At 41.4% G+C, this 24,588-nt stretch overlaps 3 protein-coding genes across 14 annotated transcripts in view; 1 reads left to right on the top strand and 2 right to left on the bottom strand.

Annotated features, from left to right (window-relative positions):
* Positions 1 to 112: 112 nt before the first annotated feature.
* Positions 113 to 10,656, bottom strand: Ef-1a-f1 (translation elongation factor eEF-1 alpha chain). 4 transcript variants are annotated; one of them, XM_085656876.1, is made up of 4 exons: positions 10,639 to 10,656; positions 2,207 to 3,049; positions 1,499 to 1,992; positions 113 to 1,331 (listed from the first exon to the last, which is right to left on the bottom strand). In XM_085656876.1, exons 2-4 carry the CDS (start codon positions 3,027 to 3,029, stop codon positions 1,263 to 1,265), a joined length of 1,386 nt encoding a protein of 461 aa, XP_085513002.1. In that variant the 5' UTR covers positions 3,030 to 3,049; positions 10,639 to 10,656; the 3' UTR covers positions 113 to 1,262. The 4 variants fall into 4 exon arrangements, with proteins under 4 accessions (XP_085513002.1, XP_035742312.1, XP_085513001.1 ...); XM_035886419.2 differs by lacking the exon at positions 10,639 to 10,656 and adding an exon at positions 5,301 to 5,544; XM_085656875.1 differs by lacking the exon at positions 10,639 to 10,656 and adding an exon at positions 4,711 to 4,998.
* On the top strand, positions 6,391 to 13,763 carry LOC118450583 (actin-binding Rho-activating protein). 4 transcript variants are annotated; one of them, XM_085656877.1, is made up of 4 exons: positions 6,391 to 6,432; positions 12,769 to 12,899; positions 13,019 to 13,268; positions 13,376 to 13,763. In XM_085656877.1, exons 1-4 carry the CDS (start codon positions 6,406 to 6,408, stop codon positions 13,481 to 13,483), a joined length of 516 nt encoding a protein of 171 aa, XP_085513003.1. In that variant the 5' UTR covers positions 6,391 to 6,405; the 3' UTR covers positions 13,484 to 13,763. The 4 variants fall into 4 exon arrangements, with proteins under 4 accessions (XP_085513003.1, XP_085513004.1, XP_035742324.1 ...); XM_085656878.1 differs by lacking the exon at positions 6,391 to 6,432 and adding an exon at positions 11,493 to 11,733; XM_035886431.2 differs by lacking the exon at positions 6,391 to 6,432 and adding an exon at positions 11,494 to 11,742.
* Positions 13,764 to 13,922: 159 nt separating this feature from the next.
* The window catches only part of LOC118450580 (agrin), a 239,896-nt gene continuing 229,230 nt past the window's right edge, over positions 13,923 to 24,588 (bottom strand). For 5 of the 6 annotated variants that reach the window (XM_085656940.1, XM_085656941.1, XM_035886418.2 and 2 more), the window contains 11 exons: positions 21,641 to 21,835; positions 21,147 to 21,320; positions 20,410 to 20,749; positions 20,078 to 20,305; positions 19,380 to 20,002; positions 18,861 to 19,272; positions 18,530 to 18,783; positions 18,357 to 18,453; positions 17,947 to 18,054; positions 17,454 to 17,628; positions 13,923 to 17,324 (listed from right to left, as the gene is read on the bottom strand). In XM_085656940.1, coding sequence (XP_085513066.1) covers positions 17,064 to 17,324; positions 17,454 to 17,628; positions 17,947 to 18,054; positions 18,357 to 18,453; positions 18,530 to 18,783; positions 18,861 to 19,272; positions 19,380 to 20,002; positions 20,078 to 20,305; positions 20,410 to 20,749; positions 21,147 to 21,320; positions 21,641 to 21,835 — 2,867 coding nt within the window. In that variant the 3' untranslated portion in view covers positions 13,923 to 17,063. The remainder of the gene's footprint in view (positions 17,325 to 17,453; positions 17,629 to 17,946; positions 18,055 to 18,356; positions 18,454 to 18,529; positions 18,784 to 18,860; positions 19,273 to 19,379; positions 20,003 to 20,077; positions 20,306 to 20,409; positions 20,750 to 21,146; positions 21,321 to 21,640; positions 21,836 to 24,588) is intronic. The other variant, XM_085656938.1, reaches the window with a different exon arrangement.

Below are 24,588 nucleotides of genomic sequence, written 5' to 3'. Positions count from 1 at the left end.
ATATATACATACATATATACATATATATACTAATGTAGAATACTGTTGTAATATTATCATAATCCACGCAAAGAAAAATCGTCGGTGGTAAGAAAAAAGACGATTTGACAGATGCAATTAAATTTTTTTTTTATTACACCAACATAATACTGGCTAAAGGGCAAAACAATCATAGAACGCGTCTATGAGGATATGGAATTAGATAGGAAATGACGAAGAGGATGGAGCGGTGAAGAAATATGGGGATTCACCGATATCAACGGTGATGAATACGCAAGGAGACTCGCGCGCTTGTCGAGAATTGTCGAGTTGTCGATCTCGTTTCGAGTCAAGTCGAGCCAAACCGTGCAGATTACGAGAGACAAGTATAGACAAGTATAGAGAAAGAGAGAGAGAGAGAGATAATAAATGAAGGAGCACGGTCCTAATATCCTACCAACTATATAGATATCCTTATATAAGTAGTAAAATTAATTGCAGCGAGGCAACCAAGTCTTCTAACAAATCAGCCTTAACGAATTCTTCGAAATGAATCGATTAAAAATACGGGGATGCGAGGCAGCGTGGGCTCTCTAAGCGAGGTTACAAATTTCTTTTAACGGTAACCAAAAATCAGACTGCAATATCGCGATAATACCATCCTTTCTTGTTTCTTTGCAAATGCGTTTGTTCGATGGAGTGAAAAAAGACTTGGTACAAGAAAGGTTTGAATTATCTTCTCTTCCAAGTCGCACGTTCCTTCTTTTTATCGTCACCGTCGCCGTCGCCGTCGCCGTCGTCGTCGTCGTCGTCGTCGTCGTCGTCGTCGTCGTCGTCGTCGTTCGCTGAGCCACGCTGCCTCGTACGTAGCGCCGAATCGTTGGCCGCAATATGACCGATAACGACGCATCCCGTGAGTATCTCTTTGAATATATTAATTTAAAAACCTAACTACACAGAGTCCAAGGAAACCGAGTAATTACCTGTAAATGGACACATATCGTCGATGTAATAATGAAGTAAAAACGCAATTAACCCTAGCATATGTGGGGCGTGCGAGGGGCATGGGTGAATTGTATGTGCAGGTTTGGATAAATGCGCGGATTCAATACTACTGGATAATGTAACGGGGGTAAGCACAACATCTTTTCCCTTTTGGTATTAATCGAGTGAGGATCAAACGGAGCAGTCGTGGCGAACTGCGTCTTGCTGGAATAGTAGACCCTGGCGGTGGTATCGATGGACAGACCAGCGAACTTGGAGATTCCGAGTAAGCTTGATGGTTACTTTTTCTTCTGGGCTTTCTCCGCGGCCTTTGTGACCTTGCCCTGAGTGTCTTTGAAGGTAACACTCTGGAAAGAGAAGAAAGAAGAAAACGAAATAACTTCGAAATAGAAAAGGACTCTCGATAGTTGATATTATTATAATACGACAATATATAATATTATGAATTATTTGAACGTCCAAAGACGGCGACGTAATGAAATAAAATCTAAACGGCATATAATATATGTCGTACCTTGATTACGCCCACGGCAACGGTCTGACGCATATCGCGGACGGCGAAACGGCCAAGAGGCGGGAACTCTTGGAAAGCCTCGACGCACATCGGCTTGGTCGGCTGCAACATCACGATGGCAGCGTCCCCGCTCTTTATACTTCTTGGATTCTCTTCGGTGGTTTTACCGGTACGACGGTCGCATTTCTCTTTTATCTCAGCGAACTTGCAGGCGATGTGAGCGGTGTGACAGTCGAGGACGGGCGTATAACCGTTGCTGATCTGTCCCGGATGATTGAGGACGATGACCTGAGCGGTGAAGTCGGCCGCGCCGCGAGGCGGTTGATTTTTCGAATCGCCGGCAACGTAGCCGCGTCTCAATTCCTTCACCGAGATGTTCTTCACGTTGAAGCCAACGTTGTCGCCTGGTAGGGCCTCCGTCAAGGCCTCGTGATGCATCTCGACGGATTTCACTTCGGTGGTTAGCGCAGCTGGAGCGAAGGTCACCAGCATACCTGATAAAAAATATGCCGTATTATTTGCGACGACGATTCGTTTTTTTCTTTTTTCTTTTTTCTTTTTTCTTTTTTCTTTTTTCTTTTTTCTTTTTTTCTTTTTTTCTTTTTTTCTTTTCCCTCTGTTAATAAAACGATCATCAGCAAACGTAGATTAATAAATATAATATAAATCGGTCGAGGAGTAATTGAACGAATAAAAGTTTGAACGCACCTGGTTTAAGGATACCGGTTTCGACGCGACCAACGGGCACGGTCCCGATACCACCGATCTTATAAACGTCCTGAAGAGGCAAACGAAGTGCCTTGTCGGTTGGTCTGGATGGCGGCAATATGGCGTCGAGCGCTTCGATCAGAGTCTTGCCGTCGGCATTGCCGTCCTTACGTTCGACCTTCCAACCCTTGTACCAGATCGTTTTCGGTGATGGCTCGAGCATGTTGTCGCCGTGCCAACCAGAAATTGGAACGAAAGCGACCGATGCCGTGTTGTATCCTATCTTCTTGATGTAAGACGACACCTCCTTTTTGATTTCTTCGAAGCGACTCTCCGAGTACGGTGGATCGGTCATGTCCATTTTGTTGACGCCGACGATCAGCTGCTTGACGCCGAGAGTGAACGCTAGCAAGGCGTGTTCGCGCGTCTGACCGTTCTTCGATATTCCAGCCTCAAACTCGCCGATACCGGCGGCTACGATAAGGACCGCGCAGTCGGCCTGACTCGTGCCGGTGATCATATTCTTGATGAAATCCCGGTGACCAGGGGCATCGATGATCGTCACGGAATACTTGGCAGTCTCGAATTTCCAAAGGGCGATGTCGATGGTGATACCACGCTCGCGTTCGGCTTTCAGCTTGTCCAAAACCCAGGCGTACTTGAACGAGCCCTTACCCATCTCTTGGGCCTCTTTCTCGAATTTTTCGATCGTACGCTTGTCGATGCCACCGCATTTATAAATCAGATGACCCGTTGTCGTTGACTTTCCCGAATCTACGTGACCGATCACCACGATGTTAATGTGTATTTTTTCTTTCCCCATCTCGTCGTACCTTTAGCGATCTGAAAAGAGTTACAATTCGCGTTACAACGAGCGAATCATCGCATCTCGCAAGGATACGACCGTAGGTAAACGCGTTATTAAGGAGCGTACGTCGTTCCTATTTACGAGTCGCGTCGGTCTATAAAGGGTTAAAGTTCGTTGCATGCGCAGTACATGTCAGTTACTTTGTAAGCAACGGCACAAACGCCCCGTACCGCCCCGTATCGTTTCCCCTCGTGTTTATAAGCGTTCCCTCTCCCTCTGATCGGTGTTTACGGAAAATGCTCGTTCGAGTCGAGTATCGAGGCTAAGAGAGATTGAGTACGTTTAAAAAATGTCTGCTTCTACGTTGTTCGATATTATCACTTTGTTGACGATAGCAACTATTTCATCGAGGCAACGTACGCTAGCGGAAGAGGAATGCCTGACTGTATATCATCGTGTACTACTTGTTGAAACTACGAAACGTCCTTTCAAACGTGTAACACTTAAACCTTCAAAGTGTGCATGTTTTATTTCTTCGAAATTATTTCTCACGTCATTGCTTCGACGATCTATCGTTTAATTATTATACCTTAAGAGCGCCCCTTGCCACGATATAACATTTCTCATTTTTATAGATTCACTTGATGTCGTTAAATGTATTTTTCGTCGAAAGAGATGAAAAAGAATAAAAAAGAAAAAGAAAAAAAGAAAAGAGAAAAATATGTAACGTTGACCGCGCGTCGATGATTCTCACTTGTCACGTTAAATTACGATTAAATTGTCATTAACGTCCAATGGCGATAACGATCGGTCATCGGACTTTTCGTTTACGATAAATATTTACACCTTATCTATGTATTTATAACACATTGCGCGAGATACGAGGAGAATGAAGCGAGTGTCCAAATTCCCGTGTTGTTAGGAGAGAAGAGTAGAAGGCAGAGGGGTTGGGGCATCCATTCACGCATCGCAAAGGAAGGTGGATGGGTATTGATTCGTTTCAAGAGGGTAGAGGAAAATTGGAGGACATAGGAATTAACGAATCGAATATTCTTCGAAACTAAACGCACGAAAAATATATAAATTTCGTCATCGTCCGACCGTCCACCTTCCTCTCTATATCTCTTTAAGGGAAATCTCGGAAAGATCGAGAAATGGAAAACATGAGGATCGAACGGTGCCAACCTTATACGACGTGCAAGTACAATTCGCGTATATGTATATCGCGTACACTGGCCTCTTCTAATTATAGACTACAGCCCGACGAAAGCAGCCATTTCTTGATTCCTATCCTCTCTCTCGCTCCCTCTTTCTATGCACCTATGTATTTGTCTCTAACAGTAACATGTCGAAGAAACGACGTTTCCCTAGGTTGTCACTGCGACAGAGAGAAACCTTACTGAATAATCTTCTTCGTAAGTCTCTCTCTTTCGGCGTTTTACCGTCACGGCCTGGATCCGAATCGAAAGATCGCTATCGTAATTGGTACTGTTTTTTTCTAATTATTCATTTATCTATCTTAATTATAATCTATTAATCTCTTTTATTTACGTCATTTCGCGCAAGAAAATTTTAAGAAGCATTGAAACAATGAAACGGAAGGCGGAAATAAAAGGGTTAAAAGAATGTACAGTAAAATAAGGGATAAGAATGATCGATTGTCCTTAACCTATCGCAATTGATAATAAAGCGTTACCTTTTGTTAAAGCCACGGCGCATAAAGGGACGTCGCACGTCGTTTGGCAAATGACGTCCCGGCGTAATGGCCGATCCTAGTCTTTCTCGTTAGAAATACAATGAGGAAAAGGTCAAGAAGCAGAATCTCCAAGTGGATCAAAAAACGCTTTTACTTTGCGCCGTTCGCGGTGAAAACTTTACTAGCGTTTCAGAGAGTTTGCGCTGTTCGCTGATATTAAAAAGAGAGAGACAGAGAGACTTAAGGGCGGATTCGTAGGTCGCGACGCGCGGCGCCTCGAATCAATATATCGTACCATCTCTTTTTTACGAACAGCCGGAAAACCGGCCATGTCTTTTTCTTCCTCTCTCTCTCTCTCTCTCTCTCTCTCTCTCTCTTGCACTCATTATCCTTAGATAGCTTTTCTATCGATCCGATAAAAAAATATTCGTAACTCATTTCGCGATATTTTGCCTCTTTAATGAATTTCAAAAGCGCAACCGGATTATTAATAAGGGTTTTTAGAGCGAGTCGATTCATAGAGTAAGAGAGACTTTTGTGGCCGTCAGTTTTTCAAACGGATAAATAAAGAATATTCGTTCATTACTCACCAGCTGTAGCAGAATGAATGGAAATAAAGAAGAAGAATACAAAGAACAAAGGGTTGAAGTATTTGACGAATGTACTTTGCACGTACTTTCCGTCGTCCGTTCCGTGATATGTCGCGGGTGAAAGCACAGCGAACGAAGGAGAGAGCGAGAGAGAGAGAAAGAGAGCGAGAGAGAGCGAGAGAGAGAGAGAGAGAGAGAGAGAGAGAGAGAGAGAGAGAAGAAATATCGGGGGTGAACGGAGACGGCACGACACCAACGACCTCTATTCACGCGGCTCGCAAAACATAGCGAAACTCGCGCAAGCGTCAGCTTTCCTCGAGCTTGCGCTTCCGACGACGGAAGCCCAGCGACCGTGTCTATTTTATTCTCTTTCTCTCTCTCTCTCTCTCTCTCTCTGTCCTCTCTTCTACCTTCTTTTCTCTTTCCATCTCGCAATATCGAGCTGACCATGTAGCTTTTCTTCAATACCGCAAGAGGGCTTTCACATCGAGTGCTTTCTGCGCTTAACTCGCTTCTTCTTTCTTTTTTTTCGATTTCTTCTGCGATTCTTTTCCGTATCTTTGAATGAAAAAAGCTCGATCTTCCTCTTTGTGTCTGATACAACGACGATACAAAAGGATGCGTATATTTACCACAATAGTTATGAAATTTTTTCGAGTAGCAAATTTGCCAAAAATCACTTGCGTCTTCTTAGAAGATATTCTAAAACGTGTACATACTGTACTTATGTAAAATAAAAATATAGACAAATTCGATGTATTAATAGTTGTGAAGGAAAAAAAAAACTGATACCGAATGCAAACATTTCTTCTAAATATTATTATCTAAAATATATATTTAGCTTTTCCAAGTCAATGAATTACTATAGTTTACTAACCACGTGCTCGATGCAGCCAATCGAAAATAGAAGCACACTGTCATTGCAAAGTCATCACTCGTTGCTTCGCTCGGTGTTTTAAGTAGCTCATTATCGAAATCATTTTCTAGTGAGTCTCAAATTTGGCTGTCCGATCGAACGAGTGCATTCATTTACGGATCAATTTACAGGAAAACTCATTGAAGCATTCAATTCCATTCGGTTGCGATATTCGCTAGGAACGCGAGAATGGATCACGATTCCGATTCATCCGAGGTCAGTAGATAATCTCCTTCTCTCTCTCTCTCTCTCTCTCTCTCTCTCTCTCTCTCTCTCTCTCTCTCTCCTTCGATGTATATACGCGCATGCATGTACGTACGTATACAAGGTGACACGCTACGCAAAGAGAAATCCGTAACTCCTGTAAATTCTAAATAGCTTAACGTAAATAAAGTGTATGCCAATTAAAATCGCGTTTAATTAAAATCGAACGTTCCGTATTGACGTTCTCATGGAAATTTCGTATTTCGTTTGATAAATCTCGAGGATAGCTAACTAAAGAGAATTCTTCCGATAATTCCATCCCTTATTCTTTTGATATCTGATTTTACCGATTATCCGATTGAGCTTCGTTAAATTACTTGAGCACACACAATTCGAATGATTCGATTGAATCAGGTTGAATTGAGCGCGCTGATATTGTTTAAATCGAATCAAGTTTCGGATATAGATACAGCATAGATAAATTTAGAATTCTCTGATACTTTGGTTAGTCGTCGTTGGTAAAATAAAAAAGAAAAGGGACTCCTCTCGCCTAACGTTCCCGCTATACGGTATATCGACCCATAATGGTCATGCCTAGAACGCGCTTACGCTACGCTATGTTTTGTCTAAACCGAGGCTTTGTGAAATGCCTCATTAATCATCGAACGGACGAGCAATTATTGAATGAATATACATAACAGCGGTCTCATACATCCCGCGACAGGTCATTATATTATAGGGCTCGTTCTATATACCTATGTATACTTAATGAGTATTCATATACTTAAGCGCCTATGTACCTATTAAGACGTAACAAGAAAATATCGACTGATCTTAGAACGAGTTAAACTTTGACCATTAATTTCCCGTTTCACTCCGTTCGCTTCTCAAAAGGATCCCTTGATATCGACATTCTTTCACTCTCGAGAAGTCATTTTGTTGCGATGCTACTATTCATGGAATTGAATTTTATAAGGTCTACCGCCAAATGAAACGTCACTTTTCTATGATATTTTGCTCTCGATAGCGGAGAGATTGGATAGGACGGGGATTCGACGTGGCAGGGTTACAGGATCGATAAACGTGCCCGTCGCGTAGACGTGATGAACGATCGGCAACGTGATTCGTTTTTACTAAACTTGATAAATCTATAAAATTGCATCCGCGCGTACTCCATTCGTCGTCCGATGGGATATATTTTATATGGCGATACTCAAGATAATTTCTTCGATCTGAAAATGGACGATATCGTCAAAACTCGGTTGGCATTTCGATCGTTCGTTTGTCTCCTAAAACCGAACGAATATCGACGAAGCGAAAGAAATACCGAAGGATTTGTTGCTCGAAAGATCAACGATTAGTGGTAGTAAACTTGGAATCCGAAAGCATGACGCACGCGGCCAGAAATAATACGCGGCGAACGAAAATAATTCGTAGTAGCGATTTCCGTGTCCGCCTGCGAGTTACGATGAATCTTCCGAAATTTCTGTGACGGCCCTCTTTGACGTATCGTCGATATTATTTTAAGAAAGGAAACTCGACTCTTCATAGATGGACATTTTCGAGGAAAAAATATCGCGAGTTACGAACGCGATTTCGTTCGTTGCGACAACGAAATCGACCCACGCGCCTGTTCGCTCTCGAAACGAAAAAGAAAAGAATATCGATGAGCCCGTTGTACGCGCGCACGTATTTCATTTTTCATCTTTCATCTTTCACTTTTCATTTTTCCAAGGCTCCAGCTAGCCGAGCCGGATATTTTAGTCGATTTACGGAAAAGCCAGTCCTCTCGCGTAAATCGTTCGCCGACGCGTCACAAATTTATCCTCGCATCTACGCTTTCCGCGCAATGACTCGTCCGAGCACGAAATTTATGAGGGCCCATGAATGAATTATGCCGAATTTCGTGCGACCATTGAAACGTCCGATCGTGCGCGCACACACACACAGAGGGGGAGAGAGACAGAGAGAGAGAGAGAGAGAATTTCCATATCTGTGCACGGTTAGCTATCTACGACGTAGCTTCTATACCAGGAAATGGGAAATGATAGTTCGAATCTTATTTCACCGACGAAAGATAATTCTTTGATATTAGCGAGAAAGAATTATTAGATCGAATAGCTTTATTATACGTCTTTATATAAGGTCGTAGGGACGTTAAGTATCTCGCGACGATTGTCCTTAGAAACAGAAGCAACTGTGTCGAGTCGTTCACTTCGACCAAAAGTCGACAACTTTTTTTTAATCGTGACTTTGACGAGGCGCCACGTATCGCCCTTGTCCCCAACCGAAGATAGTCGTTTATCTTTATTTATTTATACTACCTCACTTGAAACGTCGCGACGAGCCGCGGAATGTTCACTTCTCACTTTTCCAATGGTCACGTTCTCGGCGCACTCAAAATATTAATATATTTCATATTATCTTTAATTGGTGCAATTCGAGTACCTGCATATCTCTCTAGATTGTTATTGAAAAATAAAATAAAGAATGGTTATTTATCTTCTCGTGTCCCTTGTAACTATTTCTCGATATATAGCGATAACTGCGTCGTTCAATTTGGGGACGGTTCTTTAATTTTATGAGCGAAGTTCGGTACAATAACGTCATTCCATCGACGCAAATTCCCTTTAATTAATTACTCCGACATTCCGTTTTACGTGCCAACGGAGCTAAAGAAAAGTTTCCTTTTCTCGCCAACGTAATATCGACTTTATTCGATTCAACCTTTTCTCCGTTTTAACAAGTATTCATTTGTGTTTAACGACGATCGCTGAGATTTATCTTAATAAATATTACATGCTCTATGCAAACACCTGCTGCTTCATGGAGGTAGGGTAGACTTAGCCTAGGAGGCCGCTAAAGGAGCCATGGCGCGAGGTGGAGAGAGGGCACGACCACGATCCACCATCGTACCGCACAGTGTTTTGAACGAAGTAGCACTCGGGAATTATTTATAGTTAGCACGTGGTCGACCTCTGATCTCGTGCGTTGCGTTAGGTTAGCTTCGACTCGTTTCACAGGGATTTCGTTTTATTGCATTCTTTGGGATGAGAGCTTTTTTCGTGCACGCGCTGACAAGGCGAACGAAAGAACGTACAAGGGCCATTTACCTCTCGAAGGACTCTGAACTCGAATCGTCGTCGTCTTAAAACGGAGACGGCCGACGTATGATATACACCCTCTCTTCCATCTTACATTATTTTCTTATAATTTACTAATCGTCGATATTAAAAATATCAACGAGCCTGCGCCTTCTTCTATTTGCAAAATGCCAATCAATTGAGAAACGTCGATGAAATATATATGTTAAGAAATTTAAGCGAATCGGTGGAGATTGGTTTATCGAAAAATCTTCATTTATAATGAAGCATAAACAGCGGATAAATTTAGATACTCCGATCGTACATACTTACAAGTTTATAACGACGACTCACACTCGTACACATCCCAAGAATTTGCATTTACTATTATAGTGAGAAAGCATCATCGCACCGTCACGGTCTCTGACGTAGCCGTTCATTGATGCCGGGACGCGACGTAAAACAGATATCTAATTTCGTGTTTCCGGCCGGGCGTTTGCGCTTTGAGAGAATTCAAAGGCAATTTATAAATCACAAACCGACTCCTTTTGAATGTCTTTTTATAACGGGCACGATCCGCACTTTCTACGCACGACTCTCAACATTCTTATAATTAACGGACATTGATTTAATTTCCAACACAAATTATAATTAATTTCGTAAAGCTTTATATTAACTACTCGAATCTCGAGTAGTTAGACAACCGACACGTTTATATTACAATTTGACCAATTTAAAGGATTATCATCTCTGAAGGTCGTCAATAGCGTTATACATACAGGTAGATAGGTGTAATTGATACAAAATCGTATCAATAATCGCATCGATATCGGTTGTGCCGGTACAAGTGGCGATCTATGTAAATCTATCTCGAGCGCGCTCGATATTTGGTAAAGTAATTTTACTCGCGCCCCTGCACCGTGACTCATCGATTTAGATCGTAACAGAAAATTTTCAAAGAAAAGTCATAGAATGCTGATTCTTTCTTTTCGTTTCACATCTCTATGAATAATTTGCGATCTTAGAGAGCTTCACGTGACAAAAGCGTGCTCTTTGAAGAAATTTCTTCGAGCTAGCATCAGCGCTGCCAAGTAACATTAAAGTAGCTAGATATATCACAATTATTCGTACTTACGTTAGAAACCCGAGGTAGATTCGTAGTGCCATTTTGATATCTTGGATTAAGTTTTAGCCGGGATTAATTTATTACCCTACGAAGTAACGATCTAAACTCCCGCAGTTTTGTGTCGCAGTGTGATAGATACAGAGAGAGAGAGAGAGAGAGAGAGAGAGAGAGAGAGAGAGAGAGAGAAATCATATAAGCGACCGTCGACGCGGACGACCGAGATGGGCTCCTCGATAATTTAAGAAAAAAAAAAACCAACTGCCTTATTTTATACGTGAGACATTATTAATTTCCTATGCACATATGTACATATGTATATAGGTGTGAATTTTCATTATAACCAAATTATCATCCTGAAATGGCGGTCTCATTCATTCGTATTTACGTGATATTTTTTCCTCGTCTACGGACAACTTGATAGAAATCGAAGGAAAAAAAGCCGACCGAAAGACCAAATGCGTGATCAAAGTCGTATCGCTCGGGGAAAAAAGTATAATTATCTCGACGGCGATGAAGCGAGGTGAGAGGCGATGAAGAAAGAAATGGTTCGTATTCTCTGAGCAAAATTCGGACTCCTCGGTCGTCAAAACAAACATTTAGTTCGTCCTCGAGGGGCGAGCAAAAAACAAAAATAATTCGAGACGGAGAGAAGATGAATGAAATCCATCGAATTCACGTTCTGTTCCTCTGAATAGAGAAAACATTCGCTTCCGGAGATAGAGAATCGGCTGGCAGCCAATCAAAAAGCGAGGATTCATACGGAATTGGCTCGAATAAGCAGAAAATATTTCGACTCGTCGCGCGTCCGCGGTCTACCTTCGGTGGGAGATTTTTGACGTCGCCTCCTTCTTATAAAAAGACGCACGACGTCGCGACGGCACATTCATAAGAGAAACGCCGGCCGGCTTACGTACTCATGTACAATCATCAAGTATCTAAGAAATACGCGAAACGTTAGCGGCAAAGTGTTTCCAAACGTACGAATATCGCGAAAGAACCTTCTCTCCTAGACAACTTGATAATCAATTATTCCGTTATTATTACAAATCAGTATTAATATATCGTTTCTTCGTACGATTACCTACGGCTTTAATCATGTCTTCGGTAATGTTCGTGAGTATCGCTCTTGTTTACTTTCTCACGTTAATTCAATTCATATACACGGAATGTGAATGGATATCGATCTGACTTATAATATTTGATGTATAATCTAATACGTTAACCCTAGATCTCACCCTAATATAGTTCGTCATAGGAAATTTATCTTTACAGAGAGAGAGAGAGAGAGAGAGAGAGAGAGAGAGAGAGAGAGAGAGAGAGAGAGGGAGAGAGAGAGAGAGAGAGAGAGGACAGATACATTTTTCTATTAATTCGTCTATAGAAAGAATTGTTATCGCAAACGTTGCAACGTTTTACCATCTTTCGATTGTAAAAAATACAAACGCAAAAAATCTCGTGCGAGTAATCACGTGCCGTTCGTACGAATCCACGTAGCAGTCAGGATAAATTCGAAAATTTGTCAAAATGCCATCGAGACGTCTTTTATGGTCACGGTCAATTCGCGGACCGTTCTTCTAAGAAGATTGGACTTTTTCCAACATTCCATACTGATTAGGCTCGCTTACGTCGGATGACATTGCCACACAATGCTTTTTCTCATTTACATTTTATTCTTTTCGTTTCTATTATAAGTGATTTCGTTGAAATATGAAAAAGCAAATTTCAAATCTTTCGAGAAATCTTGAGAAAACAATTGTTGTTATCTATGTTAATACGATAAAAAAATGATTCTGTTATATGTAAGATAGAAAGTTACTACGTACCATCGTGATAAGCCGTTCATCGAAGCCGTTTTTATGCTTAGAAGCCCCCTAAGTATCGTCCAACGACATAGATACTATTTATTATTTTGTCCCTTCTATTGCGTTCAGTCATGTTTGAGCATTGTTATCGTCGACCGCTTGTAACGATATTCTTATTCATTTCGCGCTTAACGATTAACAAATCGATTAATAATATTCGTATTTTCATTGTTAACCAAAGTTTCGATCAAGAAAAGTCTCCGAATTAATTTTCATTTCTTTCTCTCTCTCTCTCTCTCTCTCTCTCTCTTTCTCTCTCTTTGCAATCGGGCTTTAGGAATCCTTGGGGGCCAAAGTAGCCATGTTCGACCAATACGCAAACAAGCACAAAGACGCACAGAAGAAAAATCCATTTACGTCCGGCTTGAATATCGAAAAGCCAAAATTCTCGAAAGAGGAATACGGCAGGTACGTAATACGTACTAGTTAGCGCACGCGAGAGTTATTTAAGTGATATACGATAAGATTTCGCGCTCAAGTCAGTTTTATTTGAAAATATTCGTCCAAAGATTGTGTCTACATTTCAGACCAGCCGCGGGATCTCTTTCCGACATACGCGGTCGCAAAGCTAACGCGCATATTCTACGAGAAATTTTAGAGCTGTGCAATATCATTTATCAAAATGGTACGCCATGTAGCGACCAACCAGATATCACCGGCATCACGTTCGGCGATCTCTTCAACATTTACACTCACATAAGCGACAAATGCGTGGGTCTTCTTTTAAGAGCCAGAAAACAGGGTCTGATTAAATTCGAGGGAGAATGCCTTTTCCAGGTAAATAAGTAAATATAAAGTATGACCAAAATATGACATTAATAGATGAGAGAATCAATAAGAAATATTTCTCATGTTTTATACTCTCGTATGTGTATCGTTTCTAGAGAAGGGACGACGATGTGCCAATATTCCTAGTGAAACCGATCGTCGAGATACGCGAGGACTTCAACAGGCGGCTTCAAGAAATCACCAAAGATATACCGATCAGTTAATGCACGGTTACCACCCTTTACGAATTTCTACGCGGTGCCTTAAATCGATGCCTTCCATCGGTTCCTTCCCTATCGGAGAATTTACTATTCTATTGTGCCGTTGTATTTATTATATCTGTAACATTATTCAGGACGTAACAAAATGTGAATGACCAGTATGTGAGATGTGCGTGAGTGCGATTCGATGTAAATATTTTGCGATAAACTCGATTCGTTTAATGTGATATTACACGCCTAAAGAAATTATTAGAAATAAATGAATAAATTTATATTAAATCTATGGGTACGTATTTTTTCCCCCGTGAAAAGAGAAACGAGAACGAGATAGATGGACGGAGTGAGGAAGAGAGAAAGAGAGGGGGCGAGGGGAATGACCAGAGCCAAAATTTCAAGGTAATCGCATAATTTATAATTGTATATACAATCACTTTACAATGCACAGTGTACTTTGTTACATAGTGTAGCTCCAGTATTTAGGACAGGTAGCGCCAAAAATGGTCGCGCGTTAACGACGGTATCCAAAGTAAAAAAACTAATTAAGAGACGTGTGCATTCGTATCCTGTGTAAATTCGTGTGCCCAGCTGCGTATATTTTACACAGGAAAATATCTTGGCGACGTTTATCCGTTTAAGGAGTCGAAGCGCGAACGCGTATCTTGCGAATAATTTTCTTCTCTCTTCGGTCTTTCCTTTCGAGCGTCCATTTATCATCCTCTTCTCTTCTCTTCTCTTCTCTTCTCTTCTCTTCTCTTCTCTTCTCTTCTCCTCGCTTAGAAATCTTATCATATAATCATCCGAGCAACACCATGATGGCCGAGAAAAAGACGGAATCTCTAATTAGATTGGCAGTAAAGTTATTCGTTACATTAGGTCTTTTCCATTTGTTCCCACACGGTTGCACGTTCCGAATCGCGACCAACGATCGTTCTCGAAAAAAAAAAATATATATATATATATATAATTTTTTTTTTCACGTTCAATCGCCCCCATTCGTTGTTATTCGTTCGTTCGCAGCGACTCGTTATTGGACCATACGAAACATTTAGTTCGATATGTCAACGATGAAATGCATGGGAAAGGATATGTGTACGTACTGTATGTAAACGAAGATATACATTGTATACATATGTATGTAAATACTTGCGTATCTCAAAAGAGGGATATGTTTTGGAATTGCTTGATAATTCGTACCTTACGTTGACGAGAAGTAATATTTTATTCTTCTCAGGCGATAACGATAAACAGGTAATAAGGGTATGATATCGCGTGCCTTAATTATCAGATTAGTATCGTTTTATTCTTCGCGCGTAACCGTTGACTTCGTCGAGATCACGTTTAATGACGATTCGACGTACTAGAATTATCGTATCTAGAATCGTTCTTCGCAAATCCAAAGCTTTTTAACCTTTTTCAAGCTTTTTATTGGAATTAGGCGTTATCCGTTAAAGTTTCATCGTTGAACGATTATAGACAATATTTTATTACTTTTCGTTCGAAGATATTATCTCTTATAGAGCGATCTTCTATATAACAATTATTAATATTTAAATTATAATCAATCGCATTCTTAAATGGTAAAAAACAGTAAACGTCGATTAACAATAGATTTCATGTAAGCCCGTAAAATCGGGCACGCGCTTACGTATTTTCGCAGAAATGAAAAATTCGATGGATAGGACGTTAAAAGATGTACAACGCATGTACAACGAAAATAGAGTATCGAACCTTATTGATATAGAGTTTGAACTTAGGCGTTCGTGCACCGTCAACGAAGTGCGACGCGCGAGATAAAATTCGTATATTTCCAGAGAGGGAACGAGCCAGATCGCTAACAATCGAAAATGTGTGCGTTCAGCCGCGCTTACGTATTTTCTAATCGATAAAAAGTAACGATTAACAATTATCTTAGGCGTTGTTATTAAGACGTTTTCGTCCCAGTACGGAAGAACACATCGCATCGGCTTGACGCATAAATTAAAACGGCGCGTGCGCATGTAAATGCTAATTCGTGAAACGTTACGATTATTAAGTCGTTACATTCGTTTAGTTCCAGTATTCTGTACATCTCTAAACGTTCATTGCTTTGTAATCGATAAATCAACGATCCGAATACGTATATATTGGTTATTTACAGAACTAGCGTACGCACATACGACATGGTATATCTCCATCTATCAATCGCACGCACACGCTCACGCACACACATATCTTCGCTCGGATCGTTGGATTAACACACGCAAGCGGGGTTTTTCTTGGGATCATCATTTTCGTCGTACATTTGCTAATGCATAGGCGCGCATTCACTTACCACGTGTGTTATCCCACCGTAACATGGAATGTACTCGGTATATATATATATATAATAGATGTGTGTGTGTGTGTGTGTGTGTGTGTGTGCGTATAAAGTATATATATATATATATATATATATATATATTTATAATACATCTATTCTTTCTGCGCATTTTGTAAAAAGCCTCACCTACCAAAAACAACAGCGTGTACTACGTTACATCGTGTGCTTGACCGTGTAAGTGTATGTCAGCGTTTGTACGTGTGTATAAGGAATCTATGCTCCTTTCATATTTGTTCCGCGTACATATATGGGGCTATGGGCATAAATTAACGGCTCCATTAAAGTACATTCGTCTATTTTCTGGAAATCCATATTCATTAAATCTCTCTATCAAACACTCAAACGTAACACCAAATTAGCGCCTCTCTCTCTCTCTCTCTCTCTCTCTCTCTCTCTGTCTCTAAGATTTCTTTCGTCCCGATATTTATTCAGTCTTGGCAATGTTAAGTGTTGTATGTTATTATCTTGCTCTTTAAGTGCATTAGCATAGCTTATCGTAAATATTTAAATACGAGTATCTCGGTCGAAGGCTTATTTCGCCCATTCTTACTTTCTGCTCGTTTTATGCGCGTGATGCGCGTGACGCGCTTTTATTCTTCCTCGAATAATCTCGCGCGCGAGTATACGTACATACATATACATATATTATATATAATATAATACTATGCATATAATTATCGTATCAGCTTAAAAATATATTATTGTCTTTCGATGAAAACGCAGCACTTTTGGCGCGCTTGCAGCACTTTTCTTCTCCCTTTCTCTCTGTCTCGCGCGTGCGCGCGTGGGCGCACGCGTCGTTCGAAAAAGAGACACACGACAACGACGACCGTTCGAAGCAAAAAATATTATAACGGATCGAGTATGGCAATCGCGAGACGTACGAAGAAGAGCTAGCTTCCTCGCGATGTAGGACTTTGGCAGGAATCGTGATCGTTCGGAGCGAACGATAATAGAATTGGAGAAAGTCGCAGGGGCTTCGCCCGATCGAGAATATCGAGAAGCCGGAAGGAAGAAAGAAAGATCTGTTCGACGATTCGATCCGTTCGTCGAATCTCTCTTGAGCTCTGTTCCTCTTCCTCTCGTCGTCTATACACGTTCGCTCGGGCTTATATAAAAAAAGCCTGGGCTTAATCCGGACGAACCAGACGACGAACACGGACAAAGGAGAAGAGAGACTGTGAATCGGACGAATCGTCGGATCGTCTCCGCGATTCGTTATCATCATACGTCGTTGTCGTGACAAAAGTCGATCTTTCGTCTGATCAATTGCAATCGACGCTTGTCGACTATAAAGTCCGTGACGCAGCCCTTGATACCTCGATGTCCCGGTTTACCACCAACGAATAGTTTACCGTTGGTCGTAAGTAACGTTCCGGTCTCCATTGGCATCTTCACCGGTGCAAACTCGTCGATTTGTATCGTCGAGGCGCGCCTTCTTCTACTCGCTCTTATGTGATGGAAAACACCGTCGTCGACTCTTTCCTAGAACGAACGAAGGAAAAACTTTTATTACGATTGTATCCGGGCAATGTCGATCGCGGCCGAACATACGTATGTATATATATATATATATATATACATACATCCTCGCGTTCTCGATAATTTACTTACCCTACTTTTCACGCTTATCTGTTCCGTCTTACTCTTGTAAGAAAGAACGACGTATCCTCCGCGCAAAGAAAGTATAAGATGTTCGAGTTTTCCCCTTCCGATCCAAGCGATCAGACCCTCCGAATGAATCGTTCTCAGTCGCAACTCAAACTTGTTCGATTGTTGTCCCTTGCGTCTAAAATCATTCGACACGTATACTTTATCTGGTATTTACCTATATAAGATTACGACACAATTGACGAGTCAAGCTGTGATACATAATTAATAGATATATATTTATGTATTAAGCAAGGAGCAAGGACGAAGGTGGCTGCGATCAAAAAGCGCGAAGAAAGAATTTCTCACTGTGAGACATATTACACACGTAAAGAAACAGGAGATGGATCGTTGCTCTCGATCGAACGTGCGTGTTCTCTTGTAGGCGGTCTAGAAGGAATAAGCATTCTCTAACACACATACGCGTACACATTTGTGACAGCAATCAGAAACTTACTCCGTATAATCGTAACTGTCGTACTCGTACTCTCCGTCCTCCTCCAAGTCGTAATCGGAATAGGACTCCTCAAAATATTCGCCGAGGGTGGTGTTAGTTGTGTTAGTACTAGTTGGAGTGTTACATAATCAAAATATTAGTGATTTCGCTTAAACGGGTTTGTTAAAGCGAACTACGCGTTTCTATGGTTGTTAGGACTTTGGTGCTCTCTCTCTCTCTCTCTCTCTCTCTCTCTCTCTCTCGCTCTCTCTCTCTCGCTCTCTCTCTCTCTCTCTCTCTCCATCTCTCTGTCTGTCTGTCTGTCTCGACCGCACGCTCGCTCGACCGCTCTCTTAAATCTGTCTTAGCTGTTTCCATCGAAATCGATTTTTAAAAGCAAAAGAGATTTGGATTTCGATCGATGTACGTACCTTCTACCGTAACGATGTTTAAATTGCAAAAAGTTGTCGCCGTCGAATCGTACCGGTCTCTCGGAAATTTCTGTGCCGGAAACGTCGTATCCCATAACTGAAACCAGTAAGATTTTTAACGATCCTTAAGAAATCTCTCGTATTTTGTCTGACGAGAAACGGTTTAAACTTACAAAACTCGCAATGCAACCCGTTGTAGCCGCTGGCACACTTGCAGAGATAACTGTTCAAGAGTGGAAGGCAAACGCCACCGTTGTGACAAGGATTTTCGTTGCTCGGACAAGGTAACCCGTCGTAAATCTCGGTATTGTGTTGCGTCACGTTTACGGCAAGATTTTGATAAGTCTTGCCGTTAACCATTAGCCTTTGAACGGCTCCGGTTAATCCGGTCCAAGCTCCAGCTAAACGGTGTACCTCTCTCCAATGTCTGAAAAGGCATGATCGGTGATAACGCCACCCCGATCGTAAGATATCGAGAAGACAGCGAATAGAATAAATACTTACTTGACGCCACCGACGTACAAAGGCATCTCCAAGTTCAACTCCGTCAGAGGACTCCCGGAGAGTCCTCTTGCCACCGTACCGTCGTCCAATTGAAGAACGCCCTCCCTTCCGAGTCTGCTTATCCTAACGCAATGCCAACTGTCCAGAGTAACGATATCCGGGGACGTGATATTGGCGATACCACTTCCGAGATTGAACCTGAACTCCAATCTACCGTGGACCAAGTTTAAACTGATGAAATCGCCTCTTCCGTTGTTCAACTGGCCGTTGTATAACAAGAGACCGTCGTTGACGCGAGCGAGGAACCATAGTTCGATGGAAAAGGCTTTGGCGACTCCTTCGAGGCATGGCAATTCGAGAAAACCGTCGCCGGACATTTCTGGTATTAACAGTTCCGTTAATTCCGCGTCCACTATGAAACGAATCGCGATTTTTATAACTATCCCTTTTACAACTGGAAACTGTTGATAAGAAAATATTCGTTCGGAGAAGAAGAAATATTTGTTTTTGGCTACTCACGAATTTCGCAATGAACGCCGGTCCTACCGGGTGGGCACTTGCATACGTATCCACCCTGGGGCAGTATGTCGCAAGTCGCACCATGTTGGCAGGGCTCGTCGATGCAAGGATCCAATGATTCCTCGCAATTTCGGCCGGTGAATTGGGGTGGACAAATGCACTTGTAATCCGGCGGCTCGTACTTTTCGACGCTCGCATAATTTCCACGCTCGAAACTCCCCTCGTAATCGAGATCGTAGTCGTAATCGCACTTAGTACCAACGCAACGTTTTTTCGAATTCTTCTTCGATCTTGGCTGATCGATCGAGGCGCAATGCGAGCCCTTACACCTGACGATGTTTAAGCCGTTCTTCCGAGCTTTCTTATTAATCCTATTCTTACCCCTCTTTTGCAATCTACGACATTCGCGGCCATTGCAGAGATCCTCCTCGTAGATCGGCTGGCAAGTCGCTCCGTTCTCACAGGGAAGATTGGCGCAAGCGTTATCACCGCATTCCTTAACGCGATATGTCTCTAAAACGTCCTTATCTTGTCCAACGTGCAGGTCCACGAATATACGATTGATCTTTAACTTCCGTATGCATCCGAGGAAACCGTGATTGGTGCCGATATTGTCATAGACTCTGTCAAAGATTACAAACAAAATATCAATATTTTTCCATTAACATTGCTAATCTCTATATAATTTTGCGTCTCACTTTGAATAATTGCTGGGCATATTCCCAACGTAGGTATCCTGATTCAGATCCAAGGATTTAAGGACCCCTTGGCTCTGCCCGACGATATCCTCGCCATCGTTGAATATCAGTACTCCGTCTTTGTGATACCTTTTTGCTGCCACCCTATGGAAGGTCTTCATGGTGACTTTTTCCGGCGAAGTGAGGATAACCGGACCATTGCCAAGATTGTATCTAAATTGTACGTGTCTGAAAAATTGCCACGACGTGGCCAACGTAAATATAATATAATATAGCCTACGTCGATGATAATAGCCGTGAATATATTATATCGAACGAGGAGAGAATCTTACCCGTCGACGATAGCGAGAGAAACGAAATCGCCGGTCCCGTCGCTCTTCTGCTGATTGTAAAGTATGATTCCGTTGTCGGCGTAGGTCTTTAATTCGACCTCGATGCTGAACTTATGATAGGCCTTTAGTCTGTTCATTCTGACGTAACTCTTACCGTCGAAGGAAGGTACCTCGTAATCTCTCTTGTTTATCTCTTCGTCGCAGAGCAGTCCCGTGTAATTCGGCCGACAGATGCAGACGAATGTTGCGCTCGGCAGGTCGATGCACGTTGATGTCATGTGGCAAGGATAGGAGAGACAGGCACGAAATTCCTCCGTCGGTGTTACTGGCACGTAATTGGCTGCGATGAAAATTGAGACGCGATTGTTGTTGCTTGCCGTCGGTATTTCGGAAGCAATTACGTACGAATCAAACGCACTTTCGAGTACGAGGATGTACTCGTGAATATATACGTGATACATATTAGATTACGTGTACATTATGTAGGTATTGCATGTATCATCTTGTAAATTGAATCTATTAACGTAATACGAGGAAAATAGTCGAACACCTACTCAGGTGTGTGTGTGTGTGTGTGTGTGTGTGTGTGTGTGTGTGTGTGTGTGTACGAATGACGAAATTATTTGATTACGCTCGATCCCGATAATACGATGATACGGTAATATTTAGTAAATTTTTCTACTTTCCAAGGACGAAATATAATCTGCCAAATTTTTTTCTCGTTAAACATTTCTTACCAAAACACTCTTGTCTATCACTGGTTTCCGCGTAACCCTCGGAACAGATGCAACCTCCGTTGGAACATTCGCTATTCGGAATCGTACAATCCTTATCGTCGGTGCAGAGATCACCGAGAAGCGCCGTGACGACTCTAATCGTAGCGGGTGTCGGCCGATATGCCGCAGCGATTCCTGAAAAATCGATTAACGATTAACCCCATCGAATTAACCGACCAACTTGACGACTCTGAACGAACTAATCATCGTGTTTACAATTCCCACGTGTTTAAAATTCCAATTTATTAAAGTAATGGAATTAGCCTTAAAATATTGTATTTGTAAAATATTGATTGGAAAAAATGACGGGAAAATATTGTCATTTAACAGCGTTTCTTATTATTATTTTTTTTTCTTTTTTTTTTTTCTTTTTTGTTGCTTTTCTATACAAAACAACACATGATGATACCTACATACACATAAGTGATAGGAACTCTTATTTTATCGTTACGTACCGTGCTTAAGGTTATCTCTGTCGATGGTGATGGTTTCTTGATGAGCTCGATGAGTGTAATAGTATCGTGGATCTGGTTCTGGGACCAAAAGGTGCCTGGTAGATTTAGATAATGGCGAAATAGCGGCTGCCGGTTGGGTGTATTGCACGGCTGTGTATCTCTTAACGGGGAAGTCCGTATTCACGAGAGGATCGTCTGAAAGTTGAAATAACATTCGCTTTGCTTCTCAGAAATCGATCCCTTTTTGAAAGGATGCATCTTCTTATCGTCACACGTACGTATTATTATTTCGTCTAAGAACGAAGAAGCGACGCGACGTTTTAGTTCTATCCTTTTAATCATATCTAGTTATCTATTTTTAATCCTTTTGGTGCGATCTCATTAAAAACCGCACCAATGTCGAGAATGTTAATTACATCGATGTTAATTAGATATAAAAGAATCTTTCATGGGATTTGTTTGAGATTAAATAAATTAATTACCAATATGGAAAACGATGGGTTTGCGGTTAGAATAAATATATATTTGGCCCAATTAATCCGTGACTGAAAGCAATCTCATTAAAAGGGATCGTTTGTGGGTCATATTTACATCGTCATTTTTACAGGATCAATAATGCGAACGATCGATTCTTCAAACGCGTTTGATCTCGAATAATCGTTGTTAATCGACGCTACGCACCATTGACGTTTTAATAAAATTATTAAAACATTCAAATTTTCAATGATCAATTTTCATCTACCTTCTGCGTATCTGCGTTCTTGCCTCGATTTAGGAGACGTAGAGAGAGAGAGAGAGAGAGAGAGAGAGAGAGAGAGAGAGAGAGAGAGAGAGAGAGAGAGAGAGAAAGGAACGCGTGACTCTAGCAAACGTGCCTCGAAGCATAGCAATTTCTGTAAATAATGAGAATCCAAAAGCTAATCTTATCGACTCATTGGACTCGTAGACCGTGAGTCAAGCCGCGAGTAACAAAAGTTTTAACGGTGGAGTGGTGGCTTGATGGGATTTTAATTACTTTCCAATTGCAACGTTGTTTCCTATTATTTCTCTTCGACGATTTTCGTGATTTCTTTTTTCTTCTTTGTATTATTTTTTTGCGTCCACTTTTCTATCTCCGTCGGTATCTTTCTCTTTCTCTTCGATCGCATACGTAGGCGTATCGAAAATGTACGTATAGATAAATGTTTGGTAGAAAGCTTGCAAAGTGGTCTCCGTGTAAACGATTTTGGTTAATTTAAGGAAAAATACGAGGTTCCGCCTTTCCTTTGCTTCGTTCTTTGTTTTGATTCTTTTTCGAAAGCATCCGCTTTCGAAATTGATCTTGCTCGTGTATATTCCACGTATTCAAAACCTAGGGTAGGATGCTTTGCCCCTCCGAGATTAAAAAGAGATAAGATAACTAACGAATCATTGCGGTTCTCTTCTATTACCAAATACGAATTTATCAGAGAATCAAAAATGCATTGTTATCGATCGAATGCATTATTAGCTATCAAACAGTGTTTCATTCGAAGGATCCTTGTAATATCTGCATTTATTTTTATTTTTGTCTGTAGCTTTTTTTATTATGCATTCGAAGGACATGAGAATACGATCAACGGAGTTTGCAAGATCTCTCTCTCTCTTTTATTTTTTTATTCTTTTTTACTTTTCTACTTTTACATGACATTTTATTTCCCGGAGTTTGCAAGATGATCGTGTATCCTCGCGTACCAAGCTTATTTAATTGCTACGAAAGATGAGAGAAAGAGAGAAAAGCATCCAAATAAATTTACTTTTCCTTACAATCAATTTTTCATTGTCTCTAATATTTCTCCAAAATGAATAGAAACATATTTGTATTGATACTTACGTACGAAGGAAGAAAAAAGATTTGAAGTCTGTTATAGAGAAATTGACAAAACTATTTTGGCCGCTTGCACGGGAGATGTATCTGTATATTATAATTATCTACAAATGGTTTTCTTTTAAATATTATGTTGGAAAAAAGAAAAAACCGTCCTAGGACGAACGTTTACAAACTCTGGACAGAGTGAAATGTAATAAGCATCGGCGTAAGTAAGATGGGAAGGCGAGGAAAGGAAGCGAGAGAGAGAGAGAGAGAGAGAGAGAGAGAGAGAGAGAGAGAGAGAGAACCCAGAGTTCCCTCGTTTCCTCACTTTGATCAATTCCCTCGTTACCGTATCCTCGACGGTAACTCGATCGTTATTACTCGCGCGACCATCAAAGGCGTCACGCTTTCAGGATATCCAAGTGATCGTCGGTTGGCTCCTTTCGAGCGACCGGAGATCCACGAGTAGTCCCCCCAGAAATTACAGCATGCATTATTTACAGGAAGCAAAGTGCTATCTCTCACATCGTTCCTTCGACGTTTGCACATCTCTCTCTCTCTCTCTCTCTCTCTCTCTCTCTCGCTCTCTCTCTTTCATCATTTCAGTGTCCTATTTTCATCCCTTTCGTATACGTATAGACAAACTCCAGGGATGGGTCCATACCTCTAGTAGGCAAATATAGTCGAAGAGGAATCAAAGAGGGAAAGGAAAAGAGACGCGATGCAAGAGGTGAGGTGCACCGTAACGCAACGTAATGTGATTTATGTTCGATTCCCGAGAAGCAAGAAGGAGAGGGGAGCTCGACGAAGAAGAACTTTTTAAGGAATTGACTTCCTTCGACGCAAAGTCGAACGGTCGAATCGAATTTCGTGTCGTAGGGAGGACACGTCGGTCGGATGACTGGGCAATCAAAAATAAGGACTACGGAATGGGACACGGCGAGTTTAATAGATTTCGACGTTACGTTTTACGAACTTTTCCGTAAGGCAGGAAGGAAAAAGGTAATGCAGGTGTCGAGGAGTCAAAAGGGAAAAACCAACAACGGGAAATGCAGCGTCTTACCGTATTTACTCTCTTCCCGTTTCTTTTCTTTTGCTTTCTTTTTTTCTTTCTTTG

The sequence above is a fragment of the Vespa mandarinia genome, chromosome 5, assembly GCF_050613455.1.
Source record: "Vespa mandarinia isolate Hongniang chromosome 5, ASM5061345v1, whole genome shotgun sequence".
NCBI classification, from domain to species: Eukaryota; Metazoa; Arthropoda; class Insecta; order Hymenoptera; family Vespidae; genus Vespa; species Vespa mandarinia.
Note: the sequence above shows the minus strand (reverse complement) of the source record. Positions and strands in the feature narration are given on the sequence as shown.

What these genes read in the sequence shown, in the direction of transcription:
- LOC118450583 (XM_085656877.1), top strand. Translation starts at nt 6,406, where the DNA reads ATGGATCACGATTCCGATTCATCCGAG. An exon ending in ACGATTCCGATTCATCCGAG is followed by an intron (nt 6,433 to 12,768) that starts GTCAGTAGATAA and finishes ATCGGGCTTTAG; the next exon opens with GAATCCTTGGGGGCCAAAGT. An exon ending in AGGGAGAATGCCTTTTCCAG is followed by an intron (nt 13,269 to 13,375) that starts GTAAATAAGTAA and finishes TATCGTTTCTAG; the next exon opens with AGAAGGGACGACGATGTGCC.
- Ef-1a-f1 (XM_085656876.1), bottom strand. Translation starts at nt 3,029, where the DNA reads ATGGGGAAAGAAAAAATACACATTAACATCGTGGTGATCGGTCACGTA. An exon ending in AACCGGTATCCTTAAACCAG is followed by an intron (nt 1,993 to 2,206) that starts GTGCGTTCAAAC and finishes ATTTTTTATCAG; the next exon opens with GTATGCTGGTGACCTTCGCT. An exon ending in TTGCCGTGGGCGTAATCAAG is followed by an intron (nt 1,332 to 1,498) that starts GTACGACATATA and finishes TTCTCTTTCCAG; the next exon opens with AGTGTTACCTTCAAAGACAC.